Source organism: Onychostoma macrolepis, chromosome 07, assembly GCF_012432095.1.
Source record: "Onychostoma macrolepis isolate SWU-2019 chromosome 07, ASM1243209v1, whole genome shotgun sequence".
In the NCBI taxonomy this organism is placed as follows: Eukaryota; Metazoa; Chordata; class Actinopteri; order Cypriniformes; family Cyprinidae; genus Onychostoma; species Onychostoma macrolepis.
In genome coordinates this window covers 8,556,099-8,579,218 of record NC_081161.1, presented here as the reverse complement: position 1 = coordinate 8,579,218, position 23,120 = coordinate 8,556,099, and the positions used below count along the sequence as shown (strand labels likewise).

At 34.3% G+C, this 23,120-nt stretch overlaps 2 protein-coding genes across 4 annotated transcripts; one reads left to right on the top strand and one right to left on the bottom strand.

Moving 5' to 3' along the window:
- Positions 1-45: 45 nt before the first annotated feature.
- Positions 46-11,661, bottom strand: nadsyn1 (NAD synthetase 1). Of its 2 annotated transcripts, none has more exons than XR_009272045.1 (21): positions 11,479-11,661; positions 11,299-11,359; positions 10,976-11,092; positions 10,842-10,895; positions 10,608-10,697; positions 10,450-10,501; positions 9,868-9,956; positions 9,586-9,703; positions 8,724-8,855; positions 8,546-8,617; positions 8,350-8,474; positions 6,786-6,834; positions 6,481-6,583; positions 6,215-6,383; positions 5,354-5,489; positions 3,625-3,731; positions 3,408-3,539; positions 2,865-2,934; positions 1,702-1,830; positions 1,396-1,543; positions 46-1,270 (listed from the first exon to the last, which is right to left on the bottom strand). XR_009272045.1 is itself a non-coding variant. In XM_058782102.1 (21 exons), the coding sequence occupies exons 1-21, from the start codon at positions 11,561-11,563 to the stop codon at positions 1,253-1,255; spliced, it is 2,085 nt and encodes a 694-aa protein (XP_058638085.1). In that variant the 5' UTR covers positions 11,564-11,661; the 3' UTR covers positions 46-1,252. The 2 variants fall into 2 exon arrangements, 1 of the variants encoding a protein (XP_058638085.1); XM_058782102.1 differs by having other exon boundaries at positions 1,396-1,572.
- A 787-nt stretch (positions 11,662-12,448) lies between these two features.
- Positions 12,449-21,699, top strand: dhcr7 (7-dehydrocholesterol reductase). Of its 2 annotated transcripts, XM_058782153.1 has the most exons (8): positions 12,449-12,557; positions 13,912-14,023; positions 18,322-18,544; positions 18,654-18,744; positions 18,881-19,094; positions 19,881-20,085; positions 20,271-20,402; positions 20,537-21,699. In XM_058782153.1, exons 2-8 carry the CDS (start codon positions 13,917-13,919, stop codon positions 20,999-21,001), a joined length of 1,437 nt encoding a protein of 478 aa, XP_058638136.1. In that variant the 5' UTR covers positions 12,449-12,557; positions 13,912-13,916; the 3' UTR covers positions 21,002-21,699. The 2 variants fall into 2 exon arrangements, with proteins under 2 accessions (XP_058638136.1, XP_058638137.1); XM_058782154.1 differs by lacking the exons at positions 12,449-12,557; positions 13,912-14,023 and adding an exon at positions 16,564-16,822.
- The last annotated feature ends 1,421 nt before the right edge of the window (positions 21,700-23,120 follow it).

The window sequence follows — 23,120 nt, the reverse complement described above, 5'->3', positions numbered from 1 at the left end:
AATAAAATATGAAAATCACACTTTTATTTTGTTTTTAAATTGGTAATCAATTAATAGCATTTTTGTCCTCAACATCACATCATGTCCTGTTAGTCTTTGAAACTATCATATCTAAGCAAAAAGCCACTTCTAAAATCATTTTTTAGGAAGTGAAAAGTTTGGTGGGAAAACAATAACCAGCGGCTTTTCAACAACACAGACAACATAGCATTAGAAAAGGATTTAAAAAAATAAATAAAATGAGGATGATTTGCTGTTTTAGTTGGTTTGTCTCGCTTTAAAATGCTCCATTCTGCTTTCCCACGTCAACATTTATTTATTATGTTTTACATTTCAAAAATTACCCTCAAGTTAAAAAAAAGTAGTTCATCCCAAAGTGAAAATCCTGTCATTATTTACTCACTCTCATGTCAGTCCAAACCTGCATGACATTCTTTCTTCTGTGGTTGTAAAAAAGATATTTTCAAGAACAACCATGTCTATAAAAAGAATGTCAATGGTAACCAGAACAGTTTGTTTACCAACATTCTTTAAAACAAAAATACTTAGAAAGTCATACAGGTTTGGAACAACATAAGGGTGAGTAAATAATGACAGAATTTTCATTTTTGGGGTGAATTATCCATTCCTGTTTTCTTGTGACTTTGCAGATAATCAAGTTACAATTTAGAAACCTTAAGCGCCTGAGCTTTACCAAGGCATACTATATACAGAGCATAATCCTTTTTGTAGAAATATTTATTATATTACAGACTTCTGCAAGGAATGACCCAGTCAGCACTGTTATAGCACTGGCATGCCTGCTTTCTTGAAAAATGCTGCAGTCATTTAATTTGCTTGGTTATAGATTCATTAACACTACATACTTGAGCTGATCTGGACAAATATGGTTGTTTCTTGGCAAATTATTCAATGAAAGATTATAAAAGTGAAAGTTACAGTACAGGATATCTTATTTAACAGTAACTGCATTTCATATGTATTGTTTTATATTTAAAACCCAATACCATACAGAATATCAATGATCACAAACTTGATTATTTGCATTATAATGTGAACATAACTGAAGACATTATTTAGGATTTATACATGCTAAGAAAAACAATAACTAGAACAAGTTGCAGTGCATGTGCAGCCAAACAGAAAGAGTGCAGAGAACTGTTGAGCGCTCACTGTAACATCAGTGGCTGAGACGAATCTTTGGACCAAAGATCAATGGCTTCTGATAGCAATTGTACATACGCCTTCCATATCACTCCATCATAGCCACCTATACAACAGAAAATCAGAATGAAAAACTAGAAAAACTACATACAGACATCTTCAGTCAAACATTTACATCTATATGTATAAATACAGCCTAATGAAATCACATTGTTCTGTAGATCTGCTGACCTCATTGTCAATGCAGCGGAATTGCCAACCCCACTGTGTGTTGTAAAGGAAAGGACGGAGGTCAAAGCGATTGTCATCTGGACTGTAGTTTTCAGCATGATAAGAGGGTGTTACTGTTGTCATCTTATGTCTGTTGATTGAGTACATCCTAAAGAAATGTTTCACTTTAGTAGCCACCTGCAAAACCCCAAAAAATTGCATTTGCACAAAGCATGGCATTACCCTACTGGTCATAAAATTTTAGTATTAACTGCTTTTAAAAGTATCAGGCACTATGAGTGCTGTAACGTTTAGGGCATGTTTGACCTGCGAGGGAGAGAAGGTCTCTTTCCATGAGTGAATCAGCTTGCAAAACATGCTGTACGGGCCACACTTGGAGATCTTCCTGAGTCTGCCAATCACAGACAGCTCTGAGTAGGTCATTCCCATGTCAGCCTGTGGGAGGGAGGCACAGAAACACATGCATAAGGTCTCAGAGCTGTAAAACTATCTGTCTGCATGCACACAGTGATGGAAAAAGTACATAAGGGCACAGCAGCATAGTAAACATGCCCTATAAAAATAAGGACAACTTGAACAAGTAAGTGGAAAACAAAAAAATAAAATAAATAATTAAAAAATAATTAAAAATAAATGTCCACAGTACTTATGCAAAAATATCAGACATCAAACAGGTTCTCATTTCACTCAATTACAAATCCTACACGGATTTATTTATTACAAGATATATAGAATAATTTATGTATAAATATGATGTATATTTTTACTTCACCTAAAACTGAATAGTTTAAATGTCATAAAATATTAAAATGAAAAAATTGAAAGTCACTAATTAAACAGAATTTTAAATGCTATTTGACCACTTTGTCACGTAGGCATACAACACACAATAATCATCTCCAATCTGTCATTGTTTATAATTTAATTCATATACAGTATGTAACATGAGACACATATGCACCATCCAGTGATTAAAGTGATGATGTAAACAGAATGCTGTTTTTATTTACATACATTTAGATTAAACATACCAGAAGACGTTGTCTAGAAATGAAAAAATGAAATGAATAAAATATGTAGATTGAAATATTGCAATGCTTTTGGATGATGTTTTCTCATGACGTGCTAGAGTTTAAGGTTTAATGACAACAAAAATTGCTTGTGATAATTCTGCTTTGTGTTTTAAACTGCAGAAATCAGAATGCAAAGAAAATATTTTCATGTGAAATTTGATCAACTTGACTGAGAAGATGACTCAAAAAAATACACAGCCTACTGCAGGAGTCATATGGCTGTCAAACAGTATATTAGCCAGTTTAAATATATTTCAGACAGTACTGGACAACCATTGTTACACACAGTTGTGCACAGTCCATTGCACATCCCGTCTCAATCAATCACAATGACTTATACATGCAGTAGTATTCAAGACCTCATTTTTATCAGTGATAAACTATGACTATGTTTACCTCATCAGTCTGGACGATCTTGCCATCAGTCAGTGGCTCAAGCTCTGCAGTTGGTGGAGCATCCAAAATGCTGTACAGAAGATGGGTACCAAATCAGCATATAAGAATGATTTCTGAAGGATCATGTGACACTGAAGACTGGAGTAATCGCTACTGAAAAATCAGTGTTGCCATCACAGGAATAAATAACATGTTAAAATGTATTCAAATAGAAAACAGTTATTTTAAACTATACTATTTTGTAATATTACTGTTTATACTGTATTTTTGATCAAATAAATGCAGCACACACACAAATATATTTCTCTTTTTTATCATGCCTAAACACTGTGTTTTTCAGGCTGGACATGCATATTAGTTAAGAAAAAAACATTTTCCCCCATTCAATTTTCTGTGAGTGGTCTGCCTCCCCTTAAACTGTCCCTCTTTTCATTTTCACTCAATGTGATTTTTTTTCAATTTTGTTGGCCAAAACAATCAAGATTATGTAACTACATCAGTTATTTGATCAGCAAATGTGCGACAAAATGAAGGATTACACACCTTTTGAGGGCAGTGAGCTGGAAACGTTTTACACAGTACTGCAAAAAGCACTTCAGGTCCATCTTACTAACACCTCCAATGGGATTGATATCAGCACTGGAGCAGTCATACTTTGTGAAGTATCCAGTCAAGCTGCAAAGACAAAGAATACTTTCTTTTAAGCAACCTTCATTACTATTGACAGTTGGATACTGAAAGAAAGAACACAAAGACACACCTTTCATCCACGTTTGCTGAACCAAGAACTAAGAGACCACCAGGTTTTCCCTGAGCCCACAGACACAGCTGGGCAAAGAGGTAGGCCAAAATCATCCTGATCCGAGCCTGTATTGGAGTAAACATACACACACATGCATCATACACATACATCAGACTTTTGGATTCAAAAGGATCTGCAGTAACACTTTACAATAAGATCTCATTTGTTAACATTAGTTAATGCATTAAGTAAAAAGAACTAACAATAAACAATATACTGTATTTTACAGCATTTATTGACCTTTATTAATGTTAGTCAATTTTGTTCGTATTAGTTCACAGTGCATTAACTAATTTTAACATCTACAACGTTTGATCCTAATGTAGTATTTAACGTTGCGTAATTATTAAACTAATATTAATAAATGCTTTAGAAGTCCTGTTAATTGTTAGTTCATGTTAACTAATGTAGTTAACTAATGTTAACAAATGAAACCTGTGTTGCCAGATATTGTACAGTGTTTAATAAAAAAAAAAAAAACATGCAGGTGTGAAATGAGAGGTATTGTATGGTATTCCTAATCTGTTGCATAATTCTCACCATATTTCTTCATTAACAGATAATTAAAATTTTCTTCAAATAACCTTAGTTCATGTTTCACTGAGCAGTATGACAGTGGTCTTAAACTGTCATATACCTACCTATAGACAATTACTTGGAAATATTTTGGAAAAGCAAAAGTTTTTAGTAATCAAATAAATTAAAGTCTGTCAAAGTTAGCATGTCAAGATATTAAATGTTTAATGTTTAATACATTTATACAAATTTGATATTATTACCATTTCATTTTGTTTTAAAAAGACAAGTTGGAAATCATAAGACTGATCATGATTATTTGATTATTTTTATGTGTCTAGTTTTTGACAATCATAAATAAAATAAAATAAAATGCAATTTGAAGATACATTTATTTGTTCCTAGTTTTTGCTCACCACTGTCTTGATCACTAGGGGTTTTAGGGCAATAATGCAGATAACTATTCAAATAAATTGGAATTGAATCAAATTGCCACTGATATGACTACAATCTTCATCTTGTGTGAGTTTACATTATTATAGCAGTCAAACTGCTATTTATCTCTATGCAAACTTTTAAGTGGTTAAATTACTTTTAAGAGCACATTATACCACTTTCAAAGCTGTGACATCTTAAATGTCTTAAATAGGTTCTAATCAACATTACTCTGCCAATCTAAAACACAAGCTATTTTCTTGGAAAGAGTTGCATAATGTTACTATGTTAGTTATGTTTTAAAGTAGTGAAGGTAGAACCCAAACTCAGCAAATTTGCAGGTCTTTTGACGCTTTAGGGTGACTAACTGCAATAGTATTCTGTGAAAACTGTGGTGGTTGTGTTACAATGCAAGCAAACTGCATATTAAAAAAACAGCAAATTAGCATCACTTTGACAAAAACTGCTTTCTCAAGCCCGCGCTTTTCTGATGTCATGGGTCATGTAATAAGCATATAAAACAAATCATCAGAAACAAGTCGTATCAAAATGCCCATCAACATTCAATGTTATTGCGTAAGGCGTTTTTAAAAATTATTAGTCATTTTGAGACTCTTATGGTGGTCAACCAAAGTGTTTTTTTTTTTTTTCTGAAAATGTTAATTATATATTCTTTGCAGAAAATATGGAGCAAAAAAACATACATTTATTAATAGCATCAGTGTCTATTATGTACCTGGACGTTCTGCAGTGCCAGGTTCTCTCTGACACTTCCTCCATTAGCACGAAACTGAGGCCACTTCCCTGTGACCATAGAGAAGATTCCCAGCATGCCTTTTACTGCCATGTCAATATTGATATTTAGGTGATTGCTGAGAGGAGAACAGATGACATTTTCATATAAATTACTTTTTTATAATAGTAATTATATATTAAATAATTACAATCACAGAAAGATACTATTACAATTATAATATAATTGTAAAAATTATATTATTCTAAAGATTATTATTATTAATTTTCAGCATCATTACTCCAGTCTTCAGTGTCACATGATCCTTCAGAAATCATTCTAATATACTGATTTGCTGCTCAGTTACCAATTATTATACTTGCTTATTTATAAATTATTATCAATGTTGAAAACAGTTTTTGCTGCTTAATATTTTGTATGGAAACTTTGATCAATCTTTTTCAGGATTCTTAGATGAACAGTTAATTTATCTGAAATAGAAATCTTTTGTAACATTAGACATGTCTTTACTGTCACTTTTAATGCATCTTTGCTAAATATAAGTATTAATTTACTTTTTTTAACCCAAGTTTTTGAATGGTAGTGTATCACAGCTTCCAAAAAATATTAAGCAGCAAAAACTAAAAACTGGAATAATGGCTGCTGAAAATTCAGCTTTGCCATCACAGAAAATAAATGACATTTTATTAAAATAGAAAACAGTTTTTTTAAATTGTAATCATATTTGACAATATTACTGTTTTTACTGTAATTTCAATCAAATAAATGCAGCCATGGTGAAAACCAGAGGCTCCTTTTTAAAAGACAATAATAAATATACTTGATGCCATGTTATCCACTGACCTGCCGATCTGAGCAGCGAGGTCTTTGGCTCTGTTGCGGGTGTCCTCAGAGGAGTTTTCACTAGCCATGTAGCATGTGGTAAAGAGGCGTCCACACAGCTCACGTGGGTCCTCAGGCCTGTAGGACGAATCGCTGACCACCCGCTGCACATCCTCCAGCACCTGAGAATCTGAGAACAATGGGAAACATTTTTAAAGGATAAGCTTTAAATTAGTTGGTGTGTGTGTGTGTGTGTGTGTGTGTGTGTGTGTGTATTTTGGACTTACTGCCTTCTTTGACAGCTTGGCAGATTTGCACACACATGGAGTACACAATACAGGCAGTGGACGAACTATCCACACCACCGCTAAGGGGAAGAAGGAAGCCAGCCTAAAAACAACAAAACTCACAAATCTCATTAGCTAAAGCTGTCCTATATCTTCACATTCATGACCATAAGCATAAGCATGCAAATAAAGATATTTGCTAAAAAGACTGGTATGAAAACAAGCACCAAGTTTTATTAAATTGTATAAATGAATGCAAACATTCATATTTACATGCACAATAGAATAAAAAAAAACACACACACCTGTCCACTCCTCCTTAAGTAGTCCCATAACCAACAGGCAGGACCAAGACTGAAAAAACACCCAAAATAAACATGTAATAATTGATTTCATAAATGTGCACCAATACAATACAATACATTATTATGTGGGTATTACACTTTTCCATTTTCACAGTTTCTCCTCTTTATGTCTGAATCTTTATTTCCAAACAGAGATGATACAGCCAGGAGTAAATTAGTGTCACAAGGTACTGTTACACCTCTAAAGTAACAAAAATAGCCTCATTGGACCAGAACACTAATTTGGCATGTTACAGGAAAATTTAAATCACTTGGTTTTAATAACTCTCAGTGAATTGGCAGCTCTTTAAGTCATAACTGGGTTTACAGGATGGATGTTAACACAAATGGGCGATCTGTTTGAGGGTGTATTAATGTGCAGATCCACTAGAGAGCAGCAAAACATATCTGTTGATGCAATATGTAAATTAGAGTCTTCCACAAGTGAAAATGCTTCTACTTTGTATTGTTATTTTGTAATGTAGAAACTGTAATTGTATTTTTTTTCTTCAAAAAACTGCAAATTATATTATTTGCATAACAATTTGAATGAAAAGCAGAAGTGAAAAATCTAAAACATAGAAATAGAATCTGATTCTTCTTTTTACATCTATATTATATAATGTTTTAAAGTGTTCAAAAATCATTAAACGTTCTCTGGCGTTTATACCTCATTATGTGTGTACATTTACTTAAGTATTTAAATGTAGTGAGAATGTGCTGAAACTTTTAATCACCCTCAGGGCACCAAAGATGAGTTTGATTCTTCATTGGAACAGATTTGGAGAAACTTAGCATTACATCACTTGTTCACCTCTGCAGTGAATGGGTGCCGTCAGAGTGAGAGTCCAAACAGCTGATAAAAACATCACAATAATCCACAAGTAATCCACACAACTACAGTCTATCAATCGATCCATGTTCTGTGAAGCGAAAAGCTGTGTGTGTATAATAAACTTTTTAAACTGTTGCTTTAGACTGAAATAGGAGTTCTCTATCCATAATATTGCTCTCTCCAAAGAAAAAGTTGCCTCGTATGTATCAGGAGAGAACATTTTTACAGATCAAGCACCGTTTACAAATAAAAAGTCCAAAACATTTCTTAACAAATATGTCAGTGGATTTTGATGTCAGGAGATGGACTTGTGTTATCATGGAGTTGATTTAAAGCTAAAATGCATTAACGGTGGATTTGTTTCTTACAAACACAGCTTTTTACTTGACAAGACATTAACTGATGGACTGGAGTCATCTGGATTACTTGTGGATTATTATGATGTTTTTATCAGCTGTTTGGACTCTCATTCTGACGGCACCCATCCACTGCAGCAGATCCAGTGGTGAGCAAGTAATGTAATGCTAAATTCTCCAAATCTGTTCCAATGAACAAACAAACTCATCTACATCTTGGATGTCCTGAGGGAGAGTAACTTGTCAGCAAATTTTTATTTTCAGGTGAACTTTTCCTTTAAATGTATACATCTAGGTTATATGTAGGTTCATTTTTTTCCCCTGTTGAAGTTACCTGATCTCTTCTTCTGGCACGTGGAAAATCCACTCCACAGGCTGATGTGTGGGCAGAAACCTGTCATCACAGTCAGATAGAGAGAAGTCTGTTTTGATCCTCTGATAAGGTTTGTGCTCATATTCCTGTGCAGTAAGAAAAATATTTAAAGCATGTTTTGTTACTTCAAACTCTGATGTCTTTTAAAGTTGCTCACCATGTGTGGGTGACACCTCTCTCCTCGATAGCTCCGAACATCTTCTAGATCAAGAGTGGCTGTGACAACCTCCTGCAAGTCATTAGAAATCTGACTGATCAAACTGAAATCTTCAGCATGTTAATCACAGTCACTTGGGCGAGTTTCAATATTCAAGTAAGTGTGAATTGGCACATACTACATCCTCGAGTGAGAACTGCGCTCCTCTGGCAACAATATCTCCATTGATAGCAATCATAGCACACCCGTCGTAGTACAGGCGGTCTCCATCACAGCCCTTCTGATTGGCAAATAGATAAATCCCTCCACTCTGAAACAAACACAATCACAAAACATCAGTGTAAACAACTATAAAAAAAATGGTTGCTTACAAAAAGGTTCTATATGTGAGCCTGGTCTTAAGTCGCTGGGGTATATTTGTAGCAATAGCCAAAAATACATTATGAGGGTCAAAATTATCGATTTTTTTGAATGGCAAAAATGATTAGGATATTAGGTAAAAATCATGTTCCATGAAGATATTTTGTAAATTTCTTACCATAAATATATCAAAACTTCATTTTTGATTAGTAATATGCATTGTTAAGAACTTCATCTGGACAACTTTAAAAGCGATTTTCCCCATATTTGGATTTTTTTGCACCCTCAGATTCCAGATTTTCAAATAGTTGTATATCGGCCAAATATTGTCAGATCCTAACAAACCATACATCAATGGAATGCTTTCAGATGATGTGTAAATCTCAATTTTGAAAAATTGACACTTATGACTGGTTTTGTGGTCCAGGGTCACATATACATATATAAGACACATATATATATAATTGTCACCACTATCTTTACAAAGGCCACTTGAAAATGGATTCATTAATGTGTACTGTAAAAAGTTTGTTTTCAAAAGAAGTCTCTTAGTCTCACCAATCTATCTATTTGATCATAAATGCAGTGATAATAATATTGCAACATGTTACTACTATTCAAACTGTTTTCAATTGTTATATGATTTAAACCTTTCAGAAATATTAATATAATCTATTTACCTTAGTGGTGGCAGATTTGACCAAGTTCACCCTGTGGTCAGCCTTACGTAGCTCATGGTAGCTTGCAGAGGAATTGGTAAAGATCTCAATACCATCTAAACCCATGTCAACATGTGGACTAAAGAAAGAAGTAAAAGAAAGTTTAATTTCTCAAACAAAAGCAATTATGGAACTACATTAATGTTTTATTTCACCAGATTATAGCATAACTCTGCAGGACATTAGGAAAGGATTTAAGACAATAATTTGCCATTCATACAATATTGATGAGATGAGCATTACCTCCTGGGGTTCCACAGCTCAGCACAAATCTCACTCCCTATGCAGGTGTCCTTAGTGGACAGCACCCCGTCTCCAAACGGCACTGTGGTCTATCAATGAGGACAGATGAGATTATTATTTATGCCAAATAATGTGTCCCTGCAAATATACATATACATGCAAATATACAAATATACAGAATAAGAATAATTAAGAATATAATTATTTTTGGAACTTCATTTTTAATAATGGTTCTTATATTATCAATGCTGAAAACAGTTTTTGCTGCTAAATATTTCTGAATTCTTTCTCTGTCAGGATTCTTTCATGAACAGAAATGAAAAAAAACAACATTTATCTGAAATAGAACTTTTTTCTAACATTATAAATGTCTTAACTGCCAACTGTCTCAACTATTTAAATCTTACTTATACCAAACTTTTGAATAGTTGTATACCACAGTTTCCATATATTTTATTTTTTTCTTCTAAAGCACCAACTCAGCTAATTAATAATAAGAATCATTATTAATAATTAAATACCTTTAATAATTGATCATAATTTAGCTTTATAATTAGGTAATACAAGACAATAATATTTTACCTGCCCTGTCACATCTTGGATCATTCTGGGTAAAAAGTACTCCTCAACATGTCTGCAACAAAATTAATTCCATATGTGATCTATCATTTATCACCGATTATTAAAGACTTTGCTAGGCAAATGATCCCAAGATTTAACCAATATATCATGGAATATACCTGGGTCGACTCCAAGGTGAAAACCATCGAAATTCCCTGTTGTTGCCATAATTAGCCAAAAGCATTTTAGGACGAATTAACAGTATCTTTCTGTCAAATATAAAAGTAGACATATTATTAGATATTATTGGATATATTATAAGATATTATTATACATACATTTTTACATTATTGTAATTAACTAATCATTAAGCAGTAATGCAAATATAATACTGCACTATAGTAAAATCTTACTTGTTCAAGAAAATGACTCTACAGTTGTATCGAACATTGTGATGCATAACAGGCCTGTGGAAAGAGCCGATAAAAGTTAAATGCATTTTTTTTTTTTTTTTTTATTTCCAAATGTTTTAAACAATATAACCTACATTCCCACATCACAGATGATGTCTTGGGTCAAAGGAGATTCCAAGAGTGACTTCAGAACCTGGAAACAATGGAGCAGGGTGTCTGACTCGTAGAAATGATCTGCACAGCCGTACCCACTGATGTATATGAAAGATTTGTGAAAGACCACAAAATACAGTATTATCAGTTTTCTCATTTTCAACATTGAATTTTAGTTGGTTTATATTATATTATATTATATATGATTGTAAATATTCCAATAATACACGTGTCCTTATTATCAATTGTACAAATGCATCACATATTTGTTGAAATATCTACAGTCTATGAATGACAATATTACCAGATTTCTAGCTCTGGTCCCAGTCTGTACTTGGCTCCTTTCTCTTTGGCTATCTCAATACCTGTTTTGGAGAAAAGGGTAGCTGTAAAATGAGGCGAGGTCACTTTAAGATCATAAGACCTTTAGTACTATCAGTTACTACTACTGGTGACAAATTGCAGGTGAATAATCAGAACTTACTTTTAAGTATTCTTGTCAAGTTGCCTTCAAAATCAAGTGCCCACTGATTTAAGGAGCAAGTCGCTAATGTAACCTTGCGACCCATTTTGCACAGTTACAAATGATTTAAAATGTATCAAAACAAATCTGCACTTGACAGCAGCCGTGCAACAGTACTCAGAACTTTTATTTACTGTAGTTCCATTTCCGGTCTGTACAATTCTGCACTTCAAAATAAAAGTAATAGTTTAGCGTGAGGAAACCAAAAATGTAAAAACTCAGAACATACAAACATATTTACCGTAAACTAATATCAGAGACAGCACTTTGGGACAAATTTTGAGATTAAACATTCTTTGAAAAAAATAAAATAAAAATGCAATCTTTGCTATCCAGACCCATCATTATTAAACTATCAACACTATACACTATTGTTTCAACGTCTTTTAAGTTTATTAATTAACCTTTAAGAATAAATACATAAAAATGAGTCAAACTGTTATTTCAATGCTATAAAATACCAGAATAAATTTGAAATAAATAAATCATGAATAATAAATGTAATGTTACCTTTCATTATAATTTGTTATTTTACGTTCTAAAGTAATGTTTCTTTCATATTATTTTTATTTATTTTATTTATTTATTTATTTATGACAATTATGCACTTATTAATAGTTTTGAGGTCTCTACAAATTTTCCAGTGAACCAAATAAAGCTTTTACGTGTGCTTATGAAAAGGTTGGCATTTTCCTTCCAAGAAATTCTTTGATAAATTCATTGTTATAGACTGGAGAATTGCCATTTTAATTTACTTCTCATTTCTAATGCTGTAAAGTAACTGCGTAAATGTGGTGCAGGTGGATGCTCTTGATGAAGACAGTAGGACCCATGGGCTGAGCTCATCAGGCGCTCATGGCTTCAGGTCTCCGTTGTCCAATCACTGACACGAATATACTTTGCATCTGTCTCTGATTGGATGTTTGGTCATTACATCACCTGTGGGTGGAGTCAGAAGTCGGCCAGAGACTCCCCTTCGCTCGTTACATCACTGTGAACATCTGGGCAGCGTGAAGTGGCGCAGCATCACCGCTATAACTGTAAGCATTTGTGATATTTCATTTTTTTAAACAGTTGCTTTTATGTATTTGAAGTCTACATTTTGCCACAATATTTCCAGCATTATACATTGCATGTACAGTTTATTGACATCTATGCGTTTAGTGTGCAGCACTTCCCTTTCCAGTCCAACTACAAATGCAACTTTATCAACAGAGAATAATGATTCTTTGAATTGCATTGTAAACTATATGCATACCTGAGCGAGCACTTTATGTGCACATATCTTTCAGAGATTTTTTAGTATCTGCATCCTGCTTAATTATCGTATCGGATTGAGGTAATTACAACTATCACACTGATGCGAGGAATGTTACGACTGGAGTCGTATTTCCCTTCAAACTGCTTTATGTAGCATTAAGCTCAACGAGCACAATTACATCGGCAGGAGAAAAACTCACAGGTGTCACGGACTCCTAACGTTACAGCAGCTTGATACATGATTGGGTGTTTTTGGCCACTTTTAGCTTTATTGAGATTTATAAAATAAATTATTAAAAGTCGAGAAATTACCATTTGACAACATTAGAACAGTCATGAACATTTTTACACTGTGATTTCCGCCACAACTCAAAAAATGTATGGTGTTATCTATGGTATAACTAGCATTTTATGTGTCCAAAATAGACACAAACAATACTTTTGATTGATTTGATAAAATTGCAGCTTGATTGTAAATAAAGCACAATAAGAATATATATTTTGGTGCCTCCTATTTCATCTCAAACATGATCTTTAGTGATAATGTTGTCTTTTTGTAAACAATAAATAAATAAATAAATATCAGGGCAATATTTATTTGTTGTAGTGGAAATGATGCCATAAATGAAATTGATTTTGATTATTTGTTTAGATTATCATAGTTTTCAGCATGTTTAGTATTATTATGCTGTTGCATATATTAAACCATATAACGCTAAGTAGAACATTTCTATTGGTGTTATTTATTTGCATATTTGTTAATATGCCTAGTTTTCTGTGGACTAAAAATCCATAAACTGAAAATAGATTCATGCAGAGCATCTGTCTTTGCTTGCATAACATAAGCACACAATTAAGGACCTCATATCAGTTGGAAAGATAACATTATATGTCATAGCGCTAAAGGAAACAACCCTGGCCTGGTTCTGTTGTGTTATAATCATTATTTAAAACCATGAACTTATCATATTTAGCACATATGTAACACCTAGATCTTCTGTTTGCTATATGTTATCTGCAGTACACTTTGTTCTCCTGCTAGAGACATGTTTACCATCTCAGAGGTTATTTTTATGCTCTTCTTCCCAATCTACCCCTCTCTTTCTCTCTGCTTTTTAAACTTCACTCCCTCAGACATCATGACGACAGCCGACGCTGTGAGAAAGCGCCATAAGGGCAGCTCCAATGGAGCCCGTGCAGGGGTGAAAGACCAAGAGAAGGAGCCGGTACAGTGGGGAAGAGCATGGTAAGCCACTGCACCGCTCTGACTATACAGCCACTGCACTACTGAAGACATTCAGTCATACACAAAACAGTGTTTGATCAGGTTCAATATTATAATGTATATTGTATTTTCAGTATTTTTTTTATTTTTTATTTTGAAGTAAATATGAATATGAATTTTATTGAATTAAAAGGGTTTAAAGTACTATTTCTGTGTTCAGTCACTAATGCTTGTTTGAGCCACTCAAAAGATTAATATTACAATGATGCTGTGAATGTATTGTTTACCATTATGCAAAGCAATTACTTTTAGAACTTATCAGGGTCCTTATCTGGGTAATTCTGCCTACAACAACAGAAAACAAGATTAAACATAAATAAATTACTGTACAGGTAACATTAAAGGCATATTTTATCAAAAGTAATATAAATTAAATTAAATATGGGTGAATCATTTATTATTATTTACTCACCCTCATGTCGTTGCAAACCTGTATGAATATGGAACATAAAAGGAAAAAAATTAAAAATATTTTGGTTGCTCTGTTCAAATTGTCCATTTGCAATGAACTACAGTACTGTAAAACTTTAGAATTGTCATAAAAGTAGTCAACGGTGTAGAATTTAATAGAGACATAGGACATGACCTTACCGATATCCACCGGCTGCTGAATTTTCCAATTTTTATCAAACAATTTAAATATATTTGTATATAACCACTATTTTTTGTTATTTTGACCACAACTGAAATGGGTGATGCCATTGACTTTACATTACATTGACATCAATTCTTTCAATTTTACTCAGATTGTTACTGATACTCAGTGATGTTAAAGGGGTCATATAATGCCATTTTTGTACAAGCTAATATGATTCTTTAGGGTCTAAATTGAAAGTTTGTAATATACTTTAATTAAAAATTCTCATTAGTATTGTAAGAAAACACTCATTTTACCTGCTCAAAAACAGCTCTGTTTTCAGCACACAGTTTTAGTTCGTGTGTTTTTAAATGCTAATGAGCTTTGCTCGCCCCGCCCCTCTGTTCTGTGGGGCGTTTTTGACACAACACACGTGGAGTGTTGCCTTGACAACAGTTGAGGGTAAGATGTGCTTGCCTATACAAAAGTAAATATGTGATCAGATAACATAACTTATTCTGGCATAATATTGAAAAACATCAATTAGAGTATTTATAGTCTTGGATCATATGCATTTGCAGGATGTAAACAGTATTTTGCAGGTATTGTGTTACCATTAATTTTCATGCAGTTATAACTGTTTTTTATTTATTTAAATTTTTTACATTACTTCTTAACAGACACCGTTATAAACCATCTACAAAAGTAAGCTTAGTGTAGTGTTATAATGTTAACTTTAATATCTGCGTACACAGTTTGTAATAACACAATAACCATAACGCTTTTGTTCATTATAAACGTGGGATTATTAATTATATTGAGAACGTCAGAATAGAAAACATGCATGTACCCTGAATGTAAACATTAGCCACATACATCGTGAAGCGTGCTAGCGATTTGCAAAGATTAATATAAAGGTTAATTAAACGTTACACTCACTTCTTCTGGAGGTGCAGCAGGAACACGAATAGTTGGTACCGATTCTTTTTTCAGGAGCAGCTTCTTAGCAAAACCAGCTTTATACTGACCTTCATTTATAAAGCAGTCTGGTGAAAAATGATTCGCGCAAACATGAAAACATTGACGTTGCTCGTGGGGAATATTCCCTTCAAAAGCAAAACTCAGCCACTGTGTCTTCAGCGGTTCGGACTTAGGAACATCAAAATGACTGCTGTGTTCATTATTGCACCGAGAACAGAACACCACAATCGCTAGACGCCATTCTGCTCATAGACAGCTCCAGCGTATATCAACAATGACGCGCGGACTATGATTGACAGCTCGCTCACGAGCAAGGGCGGGTCTGTGTTGAAACACTGCTGTCAATCAACCATCGTGGGAGGGGCGTCCGACCGTGTGGCGTCACACAGTCGAACGGCTTGATTTGAGACAGGGTAAAACAAATAAGGAGATTAAAAAAAAAACACTGGATGGATTTTTATCATTTTATGATGGTTGTGTACAGGCACTGCTAACACACATTTCAGTACAATCAACTTGTAAAAGTGCATGTACCATTATATGACCCCTTTAATATTAGTGTTCAGTGTTGGGGGTAACACATTACAAGTAATGTAAGTTACGTAATCAGATTACTTTTTTTCAAGTAACTAGTAAAGTAACGCATTACTTTTTAATTTAGAAGGAAATATCTGAGTTACTTTTTCCAATAAGTAACTCCAGTCCAGTTACATTGTTTCCTATGTATTGACTGACAGCTCTCATGTTGCCATGTTGAGAGAAATCGGGAGTAAGTGCAGAGTAGGGATATGCGGTATACCGGTACTGGAAAATTACCGGTATATATTATGTTTCAAACGGTACGATATCATAATTTTTCTCAATTCGGTATTTCATACGCTGCTGTTGCGAAGTGCACCTGTAGGCGGCAGTGCTTTCCAAATTGCTCCGCAACCGGTAAATGTGACAACAGAACAGAGCGATCAAACAGATGAAACTCTATAAACGCACCCAAAATTAATAAATAAAGAGAACAGTAGAAGTGAAATATGGCATTACTTTGCATTCAAAACAGATGACAAAGGTGAACGAACTGATCTTACTGCACCTGTATGCAAGCGTTGCTATAAATCATGTGTTGCCACAGGAGGCAACATATCAAATTTTTTAAGCATTTGTCGCTTGCTCATCCTGATATTTTCAGAGAATTAAGAGATCAACAGGTGAGTGCATCATTCATAAATTCAGATTTAATTTGAACTTTTATTTACAACTGATCAATGCACATATAGATGTGATGCAGTAAGTGCAAATGTGCGTGTGTGACACGCTAGAAACAGTGAAGATTTGGTCACGTGATCTATGCACTTGCATTTCATACAATCGAATATTACTTGAATTTGAATTAAGCAAGAGTTTTGCTATATTAATTTTAGTATCAATAATATGAAGGGAATGTTTCTGCCGCGCTGCCGACTGCTAATATGAAGCAGCCGAGAGAGCGAGAGTGAGATTTATATTTAATGCTTTTTCTTCGGCTATCTGAGGCTGAAATCTGAAAACAGTCTGAGAGAGAGAGAAATAGTAACGTGATTTTGAATATTACTTTGACTGTTACAATAAAGCAACATTTGTTGCATTAATTGCGTTACTTCAGTTGTTTTGTTTTTTTCCTTCAAACTCAGTCAAAATGTAACCTATATTCCCGGTAGGTTTGTTACATTTTGAGACATTTTGTTTGCACTATGCGTTTGAACTGAAAAGATAAGAAGATTTGAATATATTTTAATTTTATTACTTCAGTTATATATTTTTTCTCCAACATCAACATGTAGCCTATGTTCCCTGTAGGTTTTTTGTTACGGTTTGATACAAAGGTATTAAGATATGAATCTGTTTTTATTATTATTTTAATAAATTTGTTTTCAATTCACTTATCTTTTGAGGCTGGATATTTGTCACCTATGGTATCGATTTAGTATCGATACCGAGGTATTACATTCTGGTATCGTACCGAAGCCAAAATTATGGTATGGAGTCATCCCAAGTGCAGAGGCGTTGTGTGTGAACATGATCTTACTGTAGTTCTAGACTAAATATGAACATGTATTTACTCATCTCACCTGCACAAAAACAGATTCAGTGTTCCTCAAAATCAATAAAAACAGTCAAATGTAAACTCAGAATATTATATAAACCGGTGATAATTAGATATGTTAAATAAGACAAATTTAATTTATGCATTTAATCCCATTTTATTAACCAATGTCTTTGCTACTGACATTCGATGATCCAATTCAACCATACTAATAAGCAAAAATGACATTTGTATTTAATTTTGTTCAACTTTCTTCTCCTGCGTCATATTCTACTTGCGATTTGTTTGAGCTGCGCCCTCTACTGTACACACGTGATTTTACATTTCCTTCAGCCTGAGGCGTATTCATTTAACTTTTGTTGTGAAAGGGCTTTTACATTTGTAAAAGAAGAACTTTTTTATATTAAAAACAAGCAAGCAAGCCCTGCCCAGATTTAAAAAGTAACTCAAAATGTAACGTGTTACTTTCCATAAAAAGTAACTAAGTAACGTAATTAGTTACTTTTTTAGAGAGTAACGCAATATTGCAATGCATTACTTTTAAAAGTAACTTTCCCCAACACTGTTAGTATTCATATTTGACTTTACTTTTGACTCATATTGCTGATCTGTTGGACTCTGTAGGGAGGTGGATTGGTTCTCTCTGACAGCTGTGATCCTGCTGCTGTGCTTTGCCCCCTTCATCGTCTTTTTCTTCATCATGGCATGTGATCAGTACCAGTGCTCCATCAGCCACCCATTGCTGGACCTCTACAACGGTGAAGCCACCTTGCTCACCATCTGGAACCGTGCCCCTTCCTTCACATGGGCCGCTGCCAAGATCTACGCAATCTGGGTCACATTTCAGGTGTGCAGAATTAATACGCAGATGAATAAATGCTTAATAACATTTATAATGAGAAATTTTTGAATGGGTTTTTGGCTTGAATTGTGAGATTTGGTTGTGTCTACACTAGGTGGTGCTGTACATGTGCGTTCCAGATATCATGCATAAGATTCTTCCAGGTTATGTGGGAGGAGTGCAGGATGGTGCCCGAACACCAGCAGGTAAAAAATACATAATAAGGACAAAAATATACATTTAAAAAAATAATGCAAATTTACTCAAATGACTCGCTATTGATTTGTGTGGTAAAACATATTTAAAATCATATTTAATTCATAATGTCTTGCTCTCTCTCAGGTCTGATTAATAAGTATGAAGTCAACGGTTTGCAGTGCTGGATAATCACTCATGCTTTATGGGTGGCTAATGCTCAATACTTCCACTGGTTTTCACCAACCATCATCATTGATAACTGGATCCCTCTCTTATGGTGCACCAACATCCTCGGCTATGCCGTGTCCACTTTCGCTTTCATTAAGGCTTATCTGTTCCCTACCAACCCAGAGGACTGGTGAGAAAACACGTTTTGATTATTTACTGTGCATACAGTGAGTCTACACATCTCTGTTAAACTCTAGCTTTGAGATGTAAAAAAGTAAAATCATTTCAGATCTATTTTTTAACCTTTAATGTAATGTTGAAACCAGCAGAATTCAACACATATCCTTTGTAAGCTCTTTGCAGGCCATGGCTTCAGCAATAAATTCTACACAAACAATTGATTTTTATTCAGCCTAAATAATGACCACAGGATTACAGTTACTTTTCAGTAAGAGTTTGATTGTGATTGGTTAATTAAAAAACAGAGCACCATGCCCCACGACTACTTTTGTAATCAGGTGATTTTATGTTTTTATTTTATTTTTTCCCTTAAATGTTTCTGTCTGTTTATTACATAATTTTTTCTGGTTTCAATATTACATTAAATGTGGAAAAATATATGACAAGATTAATTTTTTACTTCCCAAAATACTTTAATTTTCATAGGAGTGTACTATACAAAAACTATAAATGAAAGTGTAAAGTGTCTTGCTTTCATTTGAACTTTTTAGATGCCTAATTTAATAAATGTTGTAAATATTAATAATAACGAATTCATTTACTTAATTATTTTACTTTTAACTTTCACCAATTTTTTTATTGTTTCTTAATGGCAAACTACAGTATGTGGTGCTTTTTTGACTCAGTAGTTTCCCATTGGTCTCAGAAAAGGCATAAAGTTTGTTTTATCAGACTGTCCACAGAGTAAAATACATGTACACTAAATGGTTTTGTCTTGTTCTTGTTTGATTTGCAGTAAATTCACAGGCAACATCTTCTACAACTACATGATGGGAATTGAGTTCAACCCTCGTATAGGAAAATGGTTTGACTTCAAGCTTTTCTTCAATGGCCGGCCGGGTATCGTGGCGTGGACCCTGATTAACTTATCCTACGCTGCTAAACAGCAGGAGCTGTATGGTTATGTGACAAACTCAATGATCCTGGTCAATGTTTTGCAAGTGAGTCATGTAGCCACTAGGTGGCCCTATAAAACAACTTAGCAGTTCTTTACTATTACATGTACTGCCTGGATTCAACAACTTTTTTTTTTTTTTCAGTATTGATTCATAAAGTGTTTTTCATTTCATTCATTTTATTCCCTTCACTACTTCATATCACAACCTTGACCCTTTTCTTCTCTAAGGCCATATATGTGTTGGACTTCTTCTGGAACGAAGCCTGGTACCTCAGGACTATAGACATCTGCCATGATCACTTTGGCTGGTACCTGGGCTGGGGAGACTGCGTGTGGCTTCCTTTCCTCTACACACTACAGGTGTGTATCTGAGCAGTATATGTGTTGGATGTGACATCTACAATACTGGACTCACTATTTTACCTCGTACACAGCTTCGTTGATTTCAGTAGGAGTAATGCTGCTTATGTCATGTTCATGTTCTTGTTCATTAGGGCCTTTACTTGGTCTACAACCCTGTCCAGCTTTCTACGCCTCATGCCGCAGGTGTCCTCATCCTGGGTCTGGTGGGCTACTACATCTTCCGCTCAACCAACCACCAGAAAGACCTTTTCCGTCGCACAGAGGGTAACTGTAATATCTGGGGTAAGAAGCCTACCTTCATCGAGTGTTCATACCGATCGGCCGATGGCGGGATTCACAAGAGCAAACTGATGACCTCTGGGTTTTGGGGGGTGGCTCGTCACATGAACTACACGGGCGACCTGATGGGCTCACTGGCGTATTGCTTGGCCTGCGGTGGCGAGCACTTGCTGCCTTATTTTTACATTGTCTACATGACCATCCTGCTGGTGCACCGCTGCATTCGTGATGAGCACCGCTGTCGCAACAAGTACGGCAAGGACTGGGAGCGCTACACCGCAGCCGTGTCCTACCGTTTGCTGCCCAACATCTTCTAGAGCGTTCCACCATATCCCACATTGCTTTTCAACCATGTACAGAAAAGCAATTTATCTTGTTATTTGATGTGGCTGCACATACTTATTTTAAACAGTTGGCTTTTTAATCTTAAATTTTTGGTAACACTTTATTTTAAGGTGTCCTTGTTACACGTTACATGTACTTGCTGTTATAGTAACACTTAATTATGCATAATTACATGCAAGTAACACTAATCCTAACCCTAGCCATATAGTAAGTACATGTAGTTAATTATTATCACTCAGTACTTAAATGTATAATTACATTGTAACAAAGACACCTTAAAATAAAGTGTAACCAATTTTTTTACAAAGATTATTTTGCCTTTTAGTGAGTGTGAGTGTGAATGTACTATACATGAATATATAAGTGCAAGATTATCAAGGTGACAAAATGCACTGCATTACAGAATTACAGTAAAAAAAATCTCCTAAAATACTGTGATCTGCTCAAGTCTTAGTGCTCCTGCCTTTGAACAAACTCTGTCTTTTGTTTTGTTTTGTTTTCCCTCCCAATTCGCAGGGAAACTCATTGTATAGAGAACAGCACTCATTGTTGTTCAGGATTTAAATAGACACAAGTCTATTAATCCAGAAATGCTCAGATTACAGCATATATTTCTATTCATATTTTTTCTACCAGCCAAACTACTGAAATAAAAGTTTCCCACTTTGTCTTTGCTTGTTCTCCTGGTGATGTTAATGTATCTAAAGCTGAAAATTGTTTAAATGTTTGTAGTGCAAAAAAAAAGCAGTGTAAAGCTTTAAAAAATAAAAAATAAATAAAATAAACCTTAAAAAAAAGGTAATTTGAACATTAATTTCATGTAAATTAATTGGCTTTTATAAGATAAAACAATTTAATTAACTAAATAAATTAAATTAAGGAAATGTGCAAATAAAAAAATCACAGAAGTAAAACTGTGTACACATCCTCAGTTTAAGTTTCAGGATAATGATACACCACCAGCAGCAGGTGGAGTCAGAGTTTTTCATTTTGAACAGCAACAAGCCTGACGTAAGAACATACAAGAGCATTTAGTTGATCTAGCATATTTTACTTACCTAAATATGTTTGAAACAGATACATATTAATACTACTGAAATCTTTTGCAAACAAATGATTGACTTTGTTTGCTGAACAATGATCTTAAACTTGATAATTCCTGGATTAAGGGCTAATTTCCCAAAAACAATATGCCACCTGCACTTACATGGATAAAACACAGAGCAAGATGCATACAGTAAATATCCATTACACTCTCTCATATAAACAACATTTTTACTACTATATGCTTAAGCTTTCTCTATTAAGAGCAGTGTGAGCAGTACAGTAGTTACTTTATTAATGTCCATCTAAACATTGAACTGCATGTCAAAGTCCTAAAGTATGCGTGACAAGAAAAAACATAGGCTGGACATATCAAAATATTGTGTACTGTGGTACATGTCATAAATTCAATGTTTTAATGTTCCTTTGTGGAATATACAAAGGGTAAACCACATGATGAGATTCTTCACACTGACTATAATGGACTTAAGCAAGTTATGGTAATCAGATTTGCATTGATTTACCACTTTTTTCTTACAAAGCTAATGCAGAACAATAAAGAAGCCATTACAATATGCAAAATGGCTGTCCAGAGGTTGCTAAATGGGAGTCAGAGAGAAAGGAAGACAGAAACCATTCAATGAAGTAGATCTTCATTTGTATTGCTTGTGGCGATTAGAGGAGCAGAGGACATTTGTGAACATGGATAAAAACATACCTAATTGAGCACATACAGTACACTGAATGTCACTGTCTAATGCAAGCTTTTACTATTGCGCACATTTAGGTTTAAGAATTTTAAACAACTACTAACCTAAAGTTTTACTTTAGAATGTAACCCTGCATCATTTTGCTAGCAACGATACTTCAAACCATGCGGCTTGTTGAAGAGAGTTGCCCTTTGAATGCCCATTTTGATGCCCATTTATTTGGTTCATAAATACATACCAGGTGCATCTCAATAAATTAGAATGTCGTGAAAAAGTTATTTCAAAAAGTGAAACTTTCATATGTTTTAGATTCATTGCATGTAAAGTAAAACATTTC